A 14,839-nucleotide genomic window follows, 5' to 3' on the forward strand; every position below is an offset into this window, starting at 1 on the left:
CTCACTCTTATTCCTTCTTTTCCTCACTCACCCCCTCTCTCCTCTCCCTCCGTCTATTACCCCACGCTCACTCATTCCGTCCTCCCCCCACACAATTCCTCCCGCAAGATATATACCAAAAAACTTCCCACCCCCAAATATATACAAACCCCCCCCCCAAAATGCATACAAAAAACCCACCTAATTGTTATATATATATATATATATATATATATATATATATATATATAATATACGTATATATATATATATATATATATACACACAATCACACACACCCCCAATACATATAAAAATTACCGGACACTCCCAATACATATATAAATTACCCCAATACCCCCAATACATATATAAATTACCCCAATACCCCCAATACATATAAAAATTACCCCAATACCCCCAATACATATAAAAATTACCTCAATACCCCCAATACATATAAAAATTACCCCAACACCCCCAACACATATAAAAATTACCCCAATATCCCGAATACATATAAAAATTACCCCAATACATATAAAAATTACCCCAACACCCCCAATACATACACAAATTACCCTGAATACATATAAAAATTACCCCAATACATATAAAAATTACCCCAACACCCCCAATACATATACAAATTACCCCAATACCCCCAATACATATACAAAAATTACCTCAATACCCACAATACATATAAAAATTACCCCAACACCCCCAATAGCTAACCCAACTTCTGGCGCTGCCAACAGGGCGCTGCAGCGCACAGTTTGGGAACCACTGCTATACACAATATAGGATCAAAATGTTGAATGTCCATAATGTACTTCTGCACTAGTCGTAGGGTGACCAGATTTTCAAAATGAAAAACTGGGACACATTAAAAAATTATTTATAAAACAAATTACATCACGTGACGCACCCCGTTGCCATGACAACGAGACACTGATGTCAGGCGGTGACATGTTGCCATGACAATGTGGCATTGTCATGACCCACACACACCCAGAGCCACTGACCCACACACCCACCCACACACAGAGCCACGGACCCACACACACACAGAGCCACTGACCCACACACCCACAGAGCAACTGACCCACACACACAGAGCCACTGACCCACACACAAACACACAGAGCCACTGACCCACACACACACAGAGCCACTGACACTTACACCCACTGACCCACACACACAGCCACTGACACACACACACACAGCCACTGACCCACACACACAGCCACTGACCCACATACACAGCCACTGACCCACACACACACATAGCCACTGACACACACACACAGTGCCATTGAAACACACACACACAGTGCCACTGACCCCCACACACACAGAGCCACTGACCCACACACACACAGAGCCACTGACCCACAGAGCCACACCCACCCACAGAGCCACACACACAGCGCCACGGACCCACAAACACAGAGCCACTGACCCACACACAGAGCCACTGACACCCCCCCCCACACACACACACAGTGCCACTGACCCACACACACACACACAGAGCCACTGACCCACACCCACACAAAGCCACTGACCCACACACCCAGAGCCACTGACCCACACACCCACAGAGCCACTGACCCACACACCCACAGAGCCACTGACCCACACACCCACAGAGCCACTGACCCACTCACCCACAGAGCCACTGACCCACTCACCCACAGAGCCACTGACCCACTCACCCACAGAGCCACTGACCCACTCACCCACAGAGCCACTGACCCACTCACCCACAGAGCCACTGACCCACACACCCACAGAGCCACTGACCCACACACCCACAGAGACACTGACCCACACACCCACAGAGACACTGACCCCCCCCCCACACACACACAGAGCCACCGACCCCCCCCCCCCACACACACACAGAGCCACTGACCCCCCCCCACACAGAGCCACTGACCCCCCCACACACACAGAGCCACCGACCCCCCCCCCACACACAGAGCCACTGTCCCCCCCCCACACAGAGCCACTGACCCCCCCACACACACAGAGCCACTGACCCCCCCACACACACAGAACCACTGACCCACACACACACACACAGAGCCACTGACACACACACACACACACACACACACACAGAGCCACTGACCACACACTTACCTAGCCACTGACCCACACACCTAGCCACTGACCCACACACCTAGCCACACACCTAGACATCTCTCTCTCTCTCTCTCTCTCTCTCTCTCTCTCTCTCCTCTCTCTCTCCTCTCTCTCTCTCTCTCCTCTCTCTCTCTCTCTTTCTCTCTTTCTCTCTCTCTCTCTCTCTTTCTCTCTCTTTCTCTCTCTTTCTCTCTCTTTCTCTCTCTTTCTCTCTCTTTCTCTCTCTCTCTCTCTCTCCACATTGACTTTTATATTCTTGGCACATTGTTTTACGAAGTTTGCGTTTTGCAACACCTTTCTTCTTGGGGAAAAGATTTGGGCAGACTGATCACATCTCTCCGTATCTGCTCCTCTTTAGACCTCCGGCCCCTCTCAGGACGGGAATGTGTATATTTCTGTTTATATAAGGTATGAACATGGCTGCAGACAGCTTTACCGGGGCCCAGAATACAAGTTTTCACCGGGGCCGCCCATGTCGGCGGCCTTGCGAGCCCTCCCCTTCTCACACAACTCCTCCCTCTCACTCTCCTCCTCGCTCTCTCACCACCCCACTATTTCTCCTCGCCTTCTCACACTCCCCCCTCATTCCTCAGTCATTGTCCCTCTCACCCTCCCACTCTCCTCCAGGGTTGCCACCTTCTAAGGAAAGCCAAACCGGAGATTAGAAAAAACAAAATGTAGCGCTTAACTTCAGTGGCGTCTCCCGGCATCCTCCAGACATCTTCCCCAGCAACTCCCGTCAATATGGCTGCATGGCGCCGAGTTGCCTTGACAACGGAATACTATGTGACCACATAGCGTCTCACTGTCATGTCAACGCGGCGTCACATGATGGTGTTATGTCACGTAGCGTTCTTGTTGGCATGGCAACGCAGCACCATTTGACGCTGTGCAGCTATATTGGCAGTAGTTGCAGGGGGAGATGCCGGGAGGACGCTGCCGCCACCCAGAGGTTTACTAGATAAAACCCGTAGCCCGGAGATACTGTACATTTACTGTACAGAGGTTTACTAGATAAAACCCGTAGCCTCCGGGTGAAACCCGGAGTGGTGGCAACCCTGCTCTCCTCGACTCTTACTTTCAGCAAGGGAAGGACCAGTTTGTGCTGTTCTAGAGAAATCAGAAGCCGGACAGATTAATATTGCATCTCAATAGGCAAAAGCAGGAAGGTGCGGTGCACCAGCAATGGCAATAAGTGGAGAGAGGGTGATTTCCATTAAAAAAAAATCATTGTTTATTCGATCATGGAGAAAAACGGAGGCACAGTAAACCACTGACATGTTTCACGCCAAGCGCTTTCTCAAGGTGTGCCACACCGCATTTTCCTGCTTTTGCCTATCATTCCGGTACCTTGGTGGACTGCACACCGGAGGATCCCTGTGAGAGGGTGAATGAACGTCACCAGCCCTATGCCTCGCAGACCTATGTTTAGGTCTGCAGTGCAGCAGTGAACAGGTTAATATTCAGCTGGGAAGCTCTTGTCAATTAGTCTGGTTCCAGCTGCCTCATCAAGAAGCTTTAAAACCCCCAGGCTGCCCACACATGCAGCCTGTCTGACCCAGTGAGAGAAACTGAATTGCTGAGGGAGAACTACAGTTAAGGTCTATCTTCAATATACTATTTTGATGAACTGTTTGCTGTACTGTTATGCTGGAATCTAAACAGCCCTTGTTGGGAAAAGGGCCAAGCCCCGTTCAGGACTTATTTTCTGTTTTATATGCTGAAAAGAAGCTGTTTTGTTTTTGTGTGCCATATTTTTAAGGCTCAATAAATAAGCATTTGCAAGAAACCCACGTGTGGTTGCATGTACCCTGCAACAATCCCATCAGATGATCATAACTGTTCTGACACAAGCACAGTGGAAGAGACAGGCAGTTAACTCGCTCCCCTGCCCTAGATGCACACAGAGTCCTTCTTTCTTTTGTGCTTTTATTGTAAAGAGGAACAATAACAAAGTGAGGGAGAGGTAAATTATGATCATTCTACCAGGAGATGGGACAGCTGACTGCTCCTGAAGGCTGCTGGTTCCAAAAGAAAGGCCTGCTTCCCTGCCCAAGCAGGAACAAGTAATGGGGTAAACCACTAGCAGGGGAGTATAGCCAAACCAGCTCAGATTTGAGCAGACTGGGGTTGCCAAGGCACCAGGCTGTGGGAAGCCACAAAGGAAAGCAACAATGTTGCAAACTTAGACTGAGGACTGTGCTGGCAGCCTCAGAACAGGGAAAACATACAAACTGGTTCCTGGACAATAACCATTTCAAGTCAAGGATCCACAGCAGCATGCGAGTTTCTGCTTGGTGGAATGGGCTTAGCTTGCAAACCAGAAGGTTTTAGAAGGAATCTTGGACATCAATTCATCCTGGTTGCTGACTATTTTCATAGAGGAACAACCAGGAAGGCGTTACCTTCACACACAGAAACTAGCCCTGCATTTGCTTGCTTTATATGGACATCTGAATAAGGCTGTGTCCCCGCCAGCGCTGAGCGGGCGGCGCTTGCTGCGTTAACTTACACATACAGTTAGGTCCGGATTAATTGGACACTGACACAATTTTCATAATTTTGGCTCTGTACTCCACCACAATGGATTTTAAATGAAACAACCGAGATGCTATAGAAGTGCAGACTTTCAGCTTTAATTCAAGGGGTTGAACAAAAATATCGTATGAAACGTTTAGGAATTGCAACCATTTTCATACACAGTCCCCTTATTTCAGGGGCTCAAATGTAATTGGACAAATTAACACAGTCATAAATAAAATGTTCATTTTTAATACTTTGTCGAGAATCCTTTGCAGGCAATGACTGCTTGATGTCTGGAACGCATGGACATCACCAAACGCTGGGTTTCCTCCTTTGTGATACTTTGCCAGGCCTTTACTGCAGCTGTCTTCTGTTGTTATTTGTTCGTGGGTCTTTCTGCCTTAAGTTTTGTCTTCAGCAAGTGAAATGCATGCTCGATCGGGTTGAGATCAGGTGATTGACTCGGCCATTGCAGAATATTACACTTCTTTGCCTTAAAAAACTCCTAGGTTGCTTTCCCAGTATGTTTTGGGACATTGTCCATCTGTAAAGTAAAGCGCTGTCCAATCAACTTCGCTGAATTTGGCTGATTCTGAGCAGACAATATATCCCTATACACTTCATCCGGCTGCTTCTGTCTTCTGTCACATCATCAATAAACAGTAGTGACCCAGTGCCATTGTAAGCCATGCATGCCCATGCCATCACACTGCCAACACCGTGATTTACAGATGATGTGGTATGCTCCGGATCATGAGCCGTTCCAAGCCTTCTCCATACTTTTTTCTTCTCATCATTCTGGTACAGGTTGATCTTAGTTTCATCTGTCCAAAGAATTCTGTTCCAGAACTGGGCTGGCTTTTTTAGATATTGTTTGATATAAGTCTAATCTGGCCTGTCTATTCTTGAGGCTTATGAATGGTTTGCACCGTGTGGTGAACCCTCTGTATTTGCTCTCGTGAAGTCTTCTCTTTATGGTAGACTTGGATAATGATATGCCTACCTCCTGGAGAGTGTTCTTCACTTGGCTGGATTTTGTAAAAGGGGTTTTTCTTTACCATGGAAAGGATCCTACGATCATCCGCCACTGTTGTCTTCTGTGGACGTCCAGGCCTTTTTGTGTTGCAGAGCTCACCAGTGCGTTCTTTTTTTCTCAGAATGTACCAAACGGTTGATTTGGCCACCCCTAATGTCCCTGCTATCTCTCTGATGGATTTTCCTTTTTTTTGCAGCCTAAGGATGCCCTGTTTCACTTGCATTGAGAGCTCCTTTGACCGCATGTTGAGGGTTCACAGCAACAGCTTCCAAATGCGAATGCCACACCTGGAATCAACTCCAGACCTTTTACCTGCTTAATTGATGATAAAATAACGAAGGAATAGCCCACACCTGTCCATGAAACAGCTTTTGAGTCAATTGTCCAATTACTTTTTTTCCCTTGAAAAAGAGGGGGCTACATATTAAAGAGATGTAATTCCTAAACTCTTCCTCCAATTTGGATGTGAATACCCTCAAATTAAAGCTGATAGACTGCACTTTAAGCCCATATTCATTATTTAACTTTAACTTGAATTTATTTTGGTACACAGCCGAAATAACAAAACTTGTATCAGTGTCCAATTATTTCCGGACCTAACTGTATATATAAATATGTAAGTTCCCGCTTACGCGGCGCTCGGGAGCGGGCACATACGCTGACCCGCGTTCGGAACTTAGCGGTGTGCGCTCATGCTTGGAGAGTGCTCCAGGCATGAGCGATGGGTGTCCTGCGCGCACGCGGGGGACGGGGGGAGGCATTGTGGGTAGTTGAGCGCACAGAGAAGTTAGTTTTTTTTGTTTACCTGAGCGCGGGTGAGTGTGTGCGGGGACTTACATATATCTATATATGTAAGTAACCGCAGCAAGCGCCGCCCACTCAACGCGGGGACGCAGCCTTAGGGCCAATCTACTTATAAAGAAAGAAATGATCTGTGCATATGTATTTGTCAGTGCACTCAGATTCCCGTTTTGAACTTTGCATCTCCACGCTGAGAAAATCATCACCATCCAAAATGGCCACGTTTTTGTATAGCTTGCGTACGGTAGAAATACACGCCGTGTTTTACTAACCTTCGACACGGTTATCACGCCACAATCCCACGTTATCTGGCACTGATGGGATTTGCAGTTCATTTCGGGGTTGCGGTTCAATAACACTTATCGTAGGTTAGTAAATCAGTATTGTTTTAGCCAGTGTGTATATTTCAGAGGGGGGGGGGGGGGGGGGTAAACCGCCTCGAATGGAAACACAGATATTATTTTCTCTCATTTTCTCTCATTTAAGGTCGGTCCCGCTGATTTTTAGCACTTATTGCTAGGGTGACCAGGTTTCCAAAAGTAAAAACCAGGGCACATTAAAAGAATGATTTCTAAAACACATTACATCACTAAAAAACAAATATTATAATGGTATTTGTCTAATAGCATCTCTTTTATGCTATGGTATTCATTCCCTCTCTCCCCCCATTTTCTCGTTCTCGCTCCCCCACATTCTCTCCATACTGTCATTTTCTCTCTCTGCTCCCCCAGTCTTTCTCTCCTCTCCTCCTCCATTCTCTCCCCCCCCCATTTTCTCTCTCCTCACCCCATTCTCTCCCACCCACCATTCTCTCTCCTTCCCCCATATTTCCCCCCCCCTCATTCTCTCTCACCCTCCCCCATTATCTCTCCTTCCCCCATTCTCTCTCCTTCCCCCCATTTTCTCCCCCACTCCTCCATTCTCTCTCCCCCATTCGTTCTCTCCCTCCCCCCATTCTTTCTCTCTCCCCTGCATTCTCTCTCCCCCCATTCTCTCTCCATCCCCCCATTCTCTCTCCCTCCCCCCCTTCTCTCTCTCCCTTCCCCATTCTCTCTCCCTTCCCCATTCTTTCTCTCCCTAGCCCCCATTTTCTCTCCTTCCTCCCATTTTCTCTACTTCCTATTCCCTCTCCCCCTTCTCTCTCTCCCTCTCCTCCATTCTCTCTCCCTCTCCTCCATTCTCTTTCCCTCCCCCAGTCTCTCTCCCATTCTCTCTCTGCCCCATTCTCTCTCTTTCCCTCCCATTCTCTCTCTTTCCCTCCCATTCTCCCTCTATCCCTCCCATTCTCTCTCTATCCCTCCCATTCTCTCTCTATCCCCCCCATTCTCTCTCTATCTCTCCCAGTCTCTCTCTATCCCTCCCATTCTCTCTCCCTCCCCCCATTCTCTCTCCCTCCCCCCATTCTCTCTCCCCCTCCCCCCATTCTCTCTCTCCCAGTAGAGCAGGGGTGCACAAACTGTTTACGTTGCGCCCCCTCTGCCCTCTTACCTGCTGTCCGGCATCTCCTCACGGCATCGTGACGCCACTTTGTCATGGCGACGTGTCGCCGCTATCAGAAGATGCAGGGAGAGAAGCCGGAGAGAAGATAAGAGGCAGTTACAGAGCTCTCCTTCGGCAATCAGTTTAAATGTTGTGGGGAAGAATACGGGCCTCTGTAAGCACTGGGCTCGTTTCAGCGCCCCCCTTAGAACATTTTGCGCCCCAAGTGCCTGGCGGTGCTGGGGAATTCTAAGAAACCTTAAAATCGTGAGACTTATAAATGGATAATTGAATTCTTTAGTTTCTTAATGCGAAATCCCCGGCTACAACACCAACAACCCCGCCCATAATACTCTCATCGCCTCTGAGGTCCTGAAGTGTTCGATCGGGCGCCACTAATGCCTGTGTGTGGGACATTGTACTCTCGTCCCAAACACTGATCTCGCACTCAGACGTGAAGAACGTTGGCTGCTCCTGTATTTTTGCTAAGGTTGCAAATTGGATTTTCATAGTAACCAAGGTTAAGTGGGAGCTGGGGGGTTGTGTGATGGGTTCATGTCTTTTGTGATGTCATCAGTCATGTCATTTCTCAATTGTATTCATAGACAAAAACCTGCTCCTTGATCTCAGGAACTATCATGTAAAAGTTGGTTGCGATATCTTAAGAGGCGTCCAAATTCAGACACACAACTTGCCCAAATATATAGTAGATATAAAAATGTGTGTAAATATTGCTGCTTAATTAAAGCTCCCGTCTCTTTTTTTTACTTCAATAGTTTCATGTGGGCAATCTCTACTTGCCTAAAGAACTGCATAGCTGCCGGTCAATTCGTTCTCCGTCTATTGATCGGCAAAGTTTGGCGACATCTTTAGATCCGGGGACTGTAAATGGTTGCTATAGGAACAAACATGCTTGCTAAAATAGAATACAAGAAAATTGGTCTTTCATAGTTGTTTTTTTAAAACAGAAAATGCTAAAAGTATTTTTTCTTACTACAGAACTGATTTATTAAACAAAAAACACACATGCAGGATATTGACTGAACTGCAGCTTTAAATGGAGTATCAGATCTCACTCTGTCATCAACCTGCAGGAAACAGTAACACGTATTCTCCCTGTCTTATTACAGGTGGTGATAGACACAGACTCTTGTTTATACCCCTTAAAACTCATGTCTCTGGAAGACCTAGAACAAGTGGTAATCCATGTCGCCACGTCCATTAAAAAGGTCTTCCCAGACTCCTCGCCTGGGTAAGTACCATGGAAGCTGTCTCTGTATGGGGGGAGGGTTTGTCAAGCTAGTGTTCTGTCCCCTTATCTCGCCCGGTCCTTATCAGAAACCCAATAGAGATAAGGGCAGGTGTGGAGCGGGGACTGTGGCTGTGCAGGCACTTACTGATCGCCCGGGGACATCACATGGAGCAGCCAGAGAAAATCAAACCCCTAGCTCAGGGGTTCCCATCTCCGAGCCTCACGTACCCCCAACAGGTCGGGTTTTACGAATATCCCTGCGACATCCCAGGTGGCTCAATCAGTAGCTAAGTCATTTTGATTGAGCCACCTGTGCTGAAGCAGGGATATCCTTAAAACTTGACCTTTTGGAGGTTCTCAAGGACTGGACTTAGGAATAGAATCTCCCTTCTTCCCGGTGTGTTATTGTGTGTCTGTGCAGAATCTCCCTTCTACCCGGTGTGTTATTGTGTGTCCGTGCAGAATCTCCCTTCTTCCCGGTGTGTTATTGTGTGTCCGTGCAGAATCTCCCTTCTTCCCGGTGTGTTATTGTGTGTCTGTGCAGAATCTCCCTTCTACCCGGTGTGTTATTGTGTGTCCGTGCAGAATCTCCCTTCTTCCCGGTGTGTTATTGTGTGTCCGTGCAGAATCTCCCTTCTTCCCGGTGTGTTATTGTGTGTCCGTGCAGAATCTCCCTTCTTTCCGGTGTGTTATTGTGTGTCCGTGCAGAATCTCCCTTCTTCCCGGTGTGTTATTGTGTGTCCGTGCAGAATCTCCCTTCTTTCCGGTGTGTTATTGTGTGTCCGTGCGGAATCTCCCTTCTTCCCGGTGTGTTATTGTGTGTCCGTGCAGAATATCCCTTCTTCCCGGTGTGTTATTGTGTGTCCTTGCAGAATCTTCCTTCTTCCCGGTGTGTTATTGTGTGTCCGTGCAGAATCTCCCTTCTTTCCGGTATGTTATTGTGTGTCCGTGCAGAATCTCCCTTCTTCCCGGTGTGTTATTGTGTGTCCGTGCAGAATCTCCCTTCTACCCGGTGTGTTATTGTGTGTCCGTGCAGAATCTCCCTTCTTCCCGGTGTGTTATTGTGTGTCCGTGCAGAATCTCCCTTCTTCCCGGTGTGTTATTGTGTGTCCGTGCAGAATCTCCCTTCTTTCCGGTGTGTTATTGTGTGTCCGTGCAGAATCTCCCTTCTTCCCGGTGTGTTATTGTGTGTCCGTGCAGAATCTCCCTTCTTTCCGGTGTGTTATTGTGTGTCCGTGCGGAATCTCCCTTCTTCCCGGTGTGTTATTGTGTGTCCGTGCAGAATATCCCTTCTTCCCGGTGTGTTATTGTGTGTCCTTGCAGAATCTTCCTTCTTCCCGGTGTGTTATTGTGTGTCCGTGCAGAATCTCCCTTCTTTCCGGTATGTTATTGTGTGTCCGTGCAGAATCTCCCTTCTTCCTGGTGTGTTATTGTGTGTCCGTGCAGAATCCCCCCTTTTCCCGGTGTGTTATTGTGTGTCCGTGCAGAATCTCCCTTCTTCCCGGTGTGTTATTGTGTGTCCGTGCAGAATCTCCCTTCTTCCTGGTGTGTTATTGTGTGTCCTTGCAGAATCTCCCTTCTTCCCTTTGTGTTATTGTGTGTCCAAGAATCTCCCTTCTTCCCGGTGTGTTATTGTGTGTCCGTGCAGAAACTCCCTTCTTCCAAGGTGTGTTATTGTGTGTCCATGCAGAATCTCCCTTCTTCCTGGTGTGTTATTGTGTGTCCATGCAGAATCTCCCTTCTTCCTGGTGTGTTATTGTGTGTCCGTGCAGAATCTCCCCTTTTCCTTGTGTGTTATTGTGTGTCCGTGCAGAATCTCCCCTTTTCCTGGTGTGTTATTGTGTGTCCGTGCAGAATCACCCCTTTTCCTGGTGTGTTATTGTGTGTCCGTGCAGAATATCCCTTCTTCCCGGTGTGTTATTGTGTGTCCGTGCAGAATCTCCCTTCTTTCCGGTGTGTTATTGTGTGTCCTTGCAGAATCTTCCTTCTTCCCGGTGTGTTATTGTGTGTCCGTGCAGAATCTCCCTTCTTCCTGGTGTGTTATTGTGTGTCCTTGCAGAATCTTCCTTCTTCCCGGTGTGTTATTGTGTGTCCGTGCAGAATCTCCCTTCTTTCCGGTATGTTATTGTGTGTCCGTGCAGAATCTCCCTTCTTCCTGGTGTGTTATTGTGTGTCCGTGCAGAATCCCCCCTTTTCCCGGTGTGTTATTGTGTGTCCATGCAGAATCTCCCTTCTTCCCGGTGTGTTATTGTGTGTCCGTGCAGAATCTCCCTTCTTCCCGGTGTGTTATTGTGTGTCCTTGCAGAATCTCCCTTCTTCCCGGTGTGTTATTGTGTGTCCAAGAATCTCCCTTCTTCCCGGTGTGTTATTGTGTGTCCGTGCAGAAACTCCCTTCTTCCAAGGTGTGTTATTGTGTGTCCATGCAGAATCTCCCTTCTTCCTGGTGTGTTATTGTGTGTCCGTGCAGAATCTCCCCTTTTCCTTGTGTGTTATTGTGTGTCCGTGCAGAATCTCCCCTTTTCCTGGTGTGTTATTGTGTGTCCGTGCAGAATCTCCACTTTTCCTGGTGTGTTATTGTGTGTCCGTGCAGAATCTCCCTTTTTCCTGGTGTGTTATTGTGTGTCCATGCAGAATCTCCCTTCTTCCCGGTGTGTTATTGTGTGTCCATGCAGAATCTCCCTTCTTCCCGGTGTGTTATTGTGTGTCCGTGCAGAATCTCCCTTCTTCCCGGTGTGTTATTGTGTGTCCATGCAGAATCTCCCTTCTTCCCGGTGTGTTATTGTGTGTCCGTGCAGAATCTCCCTTCTTCCTGGTGTGTTATTGTGTGTCCGTGCAGAAACTCCCTTCTTCCAAGGTGTGTTATTGTGTGTCCGTGCAGAATCTCCCTTTTTCCTGGTGTGTTATTGTGTGCCCGTGCAGAATCTCCCTTCTTCCTGGTGTGTTATTGTGTGTCCGTGCAGAAACTCCCTTCTTCCTGGTGTGTTATTGTGTGTCCGTGCAGAATCTCCCTTCTTCCTGGTGTGTTATTGTGTGTCCGTGCAGAAACTCCCTTCTTCCTGGTGTGTTATTGTGTGTCCGTGCAGAATCTCCCTTTTTCCTGGTGTGTTATTGTGTGTCCATGCAGAATCTCCCTTCTTCCCTGTGTGTTATTGTGTGTCCATGCAGAATCTCCCTTCTTCCCGGTGTGTTATTGTGTGTCCGTGCAGAATCTCCCTTCTTCCCGGTGTGTTATTGTGTGTCCATGCAGAATCTCCCTTCTTCCCGGTGTGTTATTGTGTGTCCGTGCAGAATCTCCCTTCTTCCTGGTGTGTTATTGTGTGTCCGTGCAGAAACTCCCTTCTTCCAAGGTGTGTTATTGTGTGTCCGTGCAGAATCTCCCTTTTTCCTGGTGTGTTATTGTGTGCCCGTGCAGAATCTCCCTTCTTCCTGGTGTGTTATTGTGTGTCCGTGCAGAAACTCCCTTCTTCCTGGTGTGTTATTGTGTGTCCGTGCAGAATCTCCCTTCTTCCTGGTGTGTTATTGTGTGTCCGTGCAGAAACTCCCTTCTTCCCGGTGTGTTATTGTGTGTCCGTGCAGAATCTCCCTTCTTCCTGGTGTGTTATTGTGTGTCCGTGCAGAAACTCCCTTCTTCCAAGGTGTGTTATTGTGTGTCCGTGCAGAATCTCCCTTTTTCCTGGTGTGTTATTGTGTGCCCGTGCAGAATCTCCCTTCTTCCTGGTGTGTTATTGTGTGTCCGTGCAGAATCTCCCTTCTTCCCGGTGTGTTATTGTGTGTCCGTGCAAAATGTCCATTCTTCCTGGTGTGTTATTGTGTGTCCGTGCAAAATCTCCCTTCTTCCCGGTGTGTTATTGTGTGTCCGTGCAGAATCTCACTTCTTCCCGGTGTGTTATTGTGTGTCCGTGCAGAATCTCCCCGGTGTGTTATTGTGTGTCCGTGCAGAATCTTCCTTCTTCCTGGTGTGTTATTGTGTGTCCGTGCAGAATCTCCCTTTTTCTGGTGTGTTATTGTGTTTCCGTGCAGAATCTCCCTTCTTCCTGGTGTGTTATTGTGTGTCCGTGCAGAATCTTCCTTCTTCCCGGTGTGTTATTGTGTGTCTGTGCAGAATCTCCCCTTTTCCTGGTGTGTTATTGTGTGTCCGTGCAGAATCTTTCTTCTTCCCGGTGTGTTATTGTGTGTCCGTGCAGAATCACCCCTTTTCCTGGTGTGTTATTGTGTGTCCGTGCGGAATCTCCCTTCTTCCCGGTGTGTTATTGTGTGTCCGGGCAGAATCTTCCTTCTTCCCGGTGTGTTATTGTGTGTCCGTGCAGAATCTCCCTTCTTTCCGGTATGTTATTGTGTGTCCGTGCAGAATCTCCCCTTTTCCCGGTGTGTTATTGTGTGTCCGTGCAGAATCTCCCTTCTTCCTGGTGTGTTATTGTGTGTCCGTGCAGAATCCCCCCTTTTCCCGGTGTGTTATTGTGTGTCCGTGCAGAATCTCCCTTCTTCCCGGTGTGTTATTGTGTGTCCGTGCAGAATCTCCCTTCTTCCCGGTGTGTTATTGTGTGTCCTTGCAGAATCTCCCTTCTTCCCTTTGTGTTATTGTGTGTCCAAGAATCTCCCTTCTTCCCGGTGTGTTATTGTGTGTCCGTGCAGAAACTCCCTTCTTCCAAGGTGTGTTATTGTGTGTCCATGCAGAATCTCCCTTCTTCCTGGTGTGTTATTGTGTGTCCGTGCAGAATCTCCCCTTTTCCTTATGTGTTATTGTGTGTCCGTGCAGAATCTCCCCTTTTCCTGGTGTGTTATTGTGTGTCCGTGCATAATCTCCCCTTTTCCTTGTGTGTTATTGTGTGTCCGTGCAGAATCTCCACTTTTCCTGGTGAGTTATTGTGTGTCCGTGCAGAATCTCCACTTTTCCTGGTGAGTTATTGTGTGTCCGTGCAGAATCTCCCTTTTTCCTGGTGTGTTATTGTGTGTCCTTGCAGAATCTCCCTTCTTCCCGGTGTGTTATTGTGTGTCCATGCAGAATCTCCCTTCTTCCCGGTGTGTTATTGTGTGTCCGTGCAGAAACTCCCTTCTTCCAAGGTGTGTTATTGTGTGTCCATGCAGAATCTCCCTTCTTCCTGGTGTGTTATTGTGTGTCCGTGCAGAATTTCCCCTTTTCCTTGTGTGTTATTGTGTGTCCGTGCAGAATCTCCACTTTTCCTGGTGTGTTATTGTGTGTCCGTGCAGAATCTCCCTTTTTCCTGGTGTGTTATTGTGTGTCCGTGCAGAATCTCCCTTCTTCCTGGTGTGTTATTGTGTGTCCGTGCAAAATGTCCATTCTTCCTGGTGTGTTATTGTGTGTCCGTGCAAAATCTCCCTTCTTCCCGGTGTGTTATTGTGTGTCCGTGCAGAATCTCACTTCTTCCCGGTGTGTTATTGTGTGTCCGTGCAGAATCTCCCCGGTGTGTTATTGTGTGTCCGTGCAGAATCTCCCTTCTTCCTGGTGTGTTATTGTGTGTCCGTGCAGAACCTCCCTTTTTCTGGTGTGTTATTGTGTTTCCGTGCAGAATCTCCCTTCTTCCTGGTGTGTTATTGTGTGTCCGTGCAGAATCTTCCTTCTTCCCGGTGTGTTATTGTGTGTCTGTGCAGAA

At 47.8% G+C, this 14,839-nt stretch overlaps 1 protein-coding gene across 1 annotated transcript in view; it reads left to right on the forward strand.

The window, feature by feature from the left end:
• The window catches only part of LOC142470254 (capping protein, Arp2/3 and myosin-I linker protein 3-like), a 135,613-nt gene that overhangs the window by 33,195 nt on the left and 87,579 nt on the right, over positions 1–14,839 (forward strand). Inside the window, exon 5 of the mRNA XM_075577200.1 lies at positions 9,106–9,227. Coding sequence (XP_075433315.1) covers positions 9,106–9,227 — 122 coding nt within the window. The remainder of the gene's footprint in view (positions 1–9,105; positions 9,228–14,839) is intronic.

The sequence above is a fragment of the Ascaphus truei genome, chromosome 19 (assembly GCF_040206685.1).
Source record: "Ascaphus truei isolate aAscTru1 chromosome 19, aAscTru1.hap1, whole genome shotgun sequence".
NCBI classification, from domain to species: Eukaryota; Metazoa; Chordata; class Amphibia; order Anura; family Ascaphidae; genus Ascaphus; species Ascaphus truei.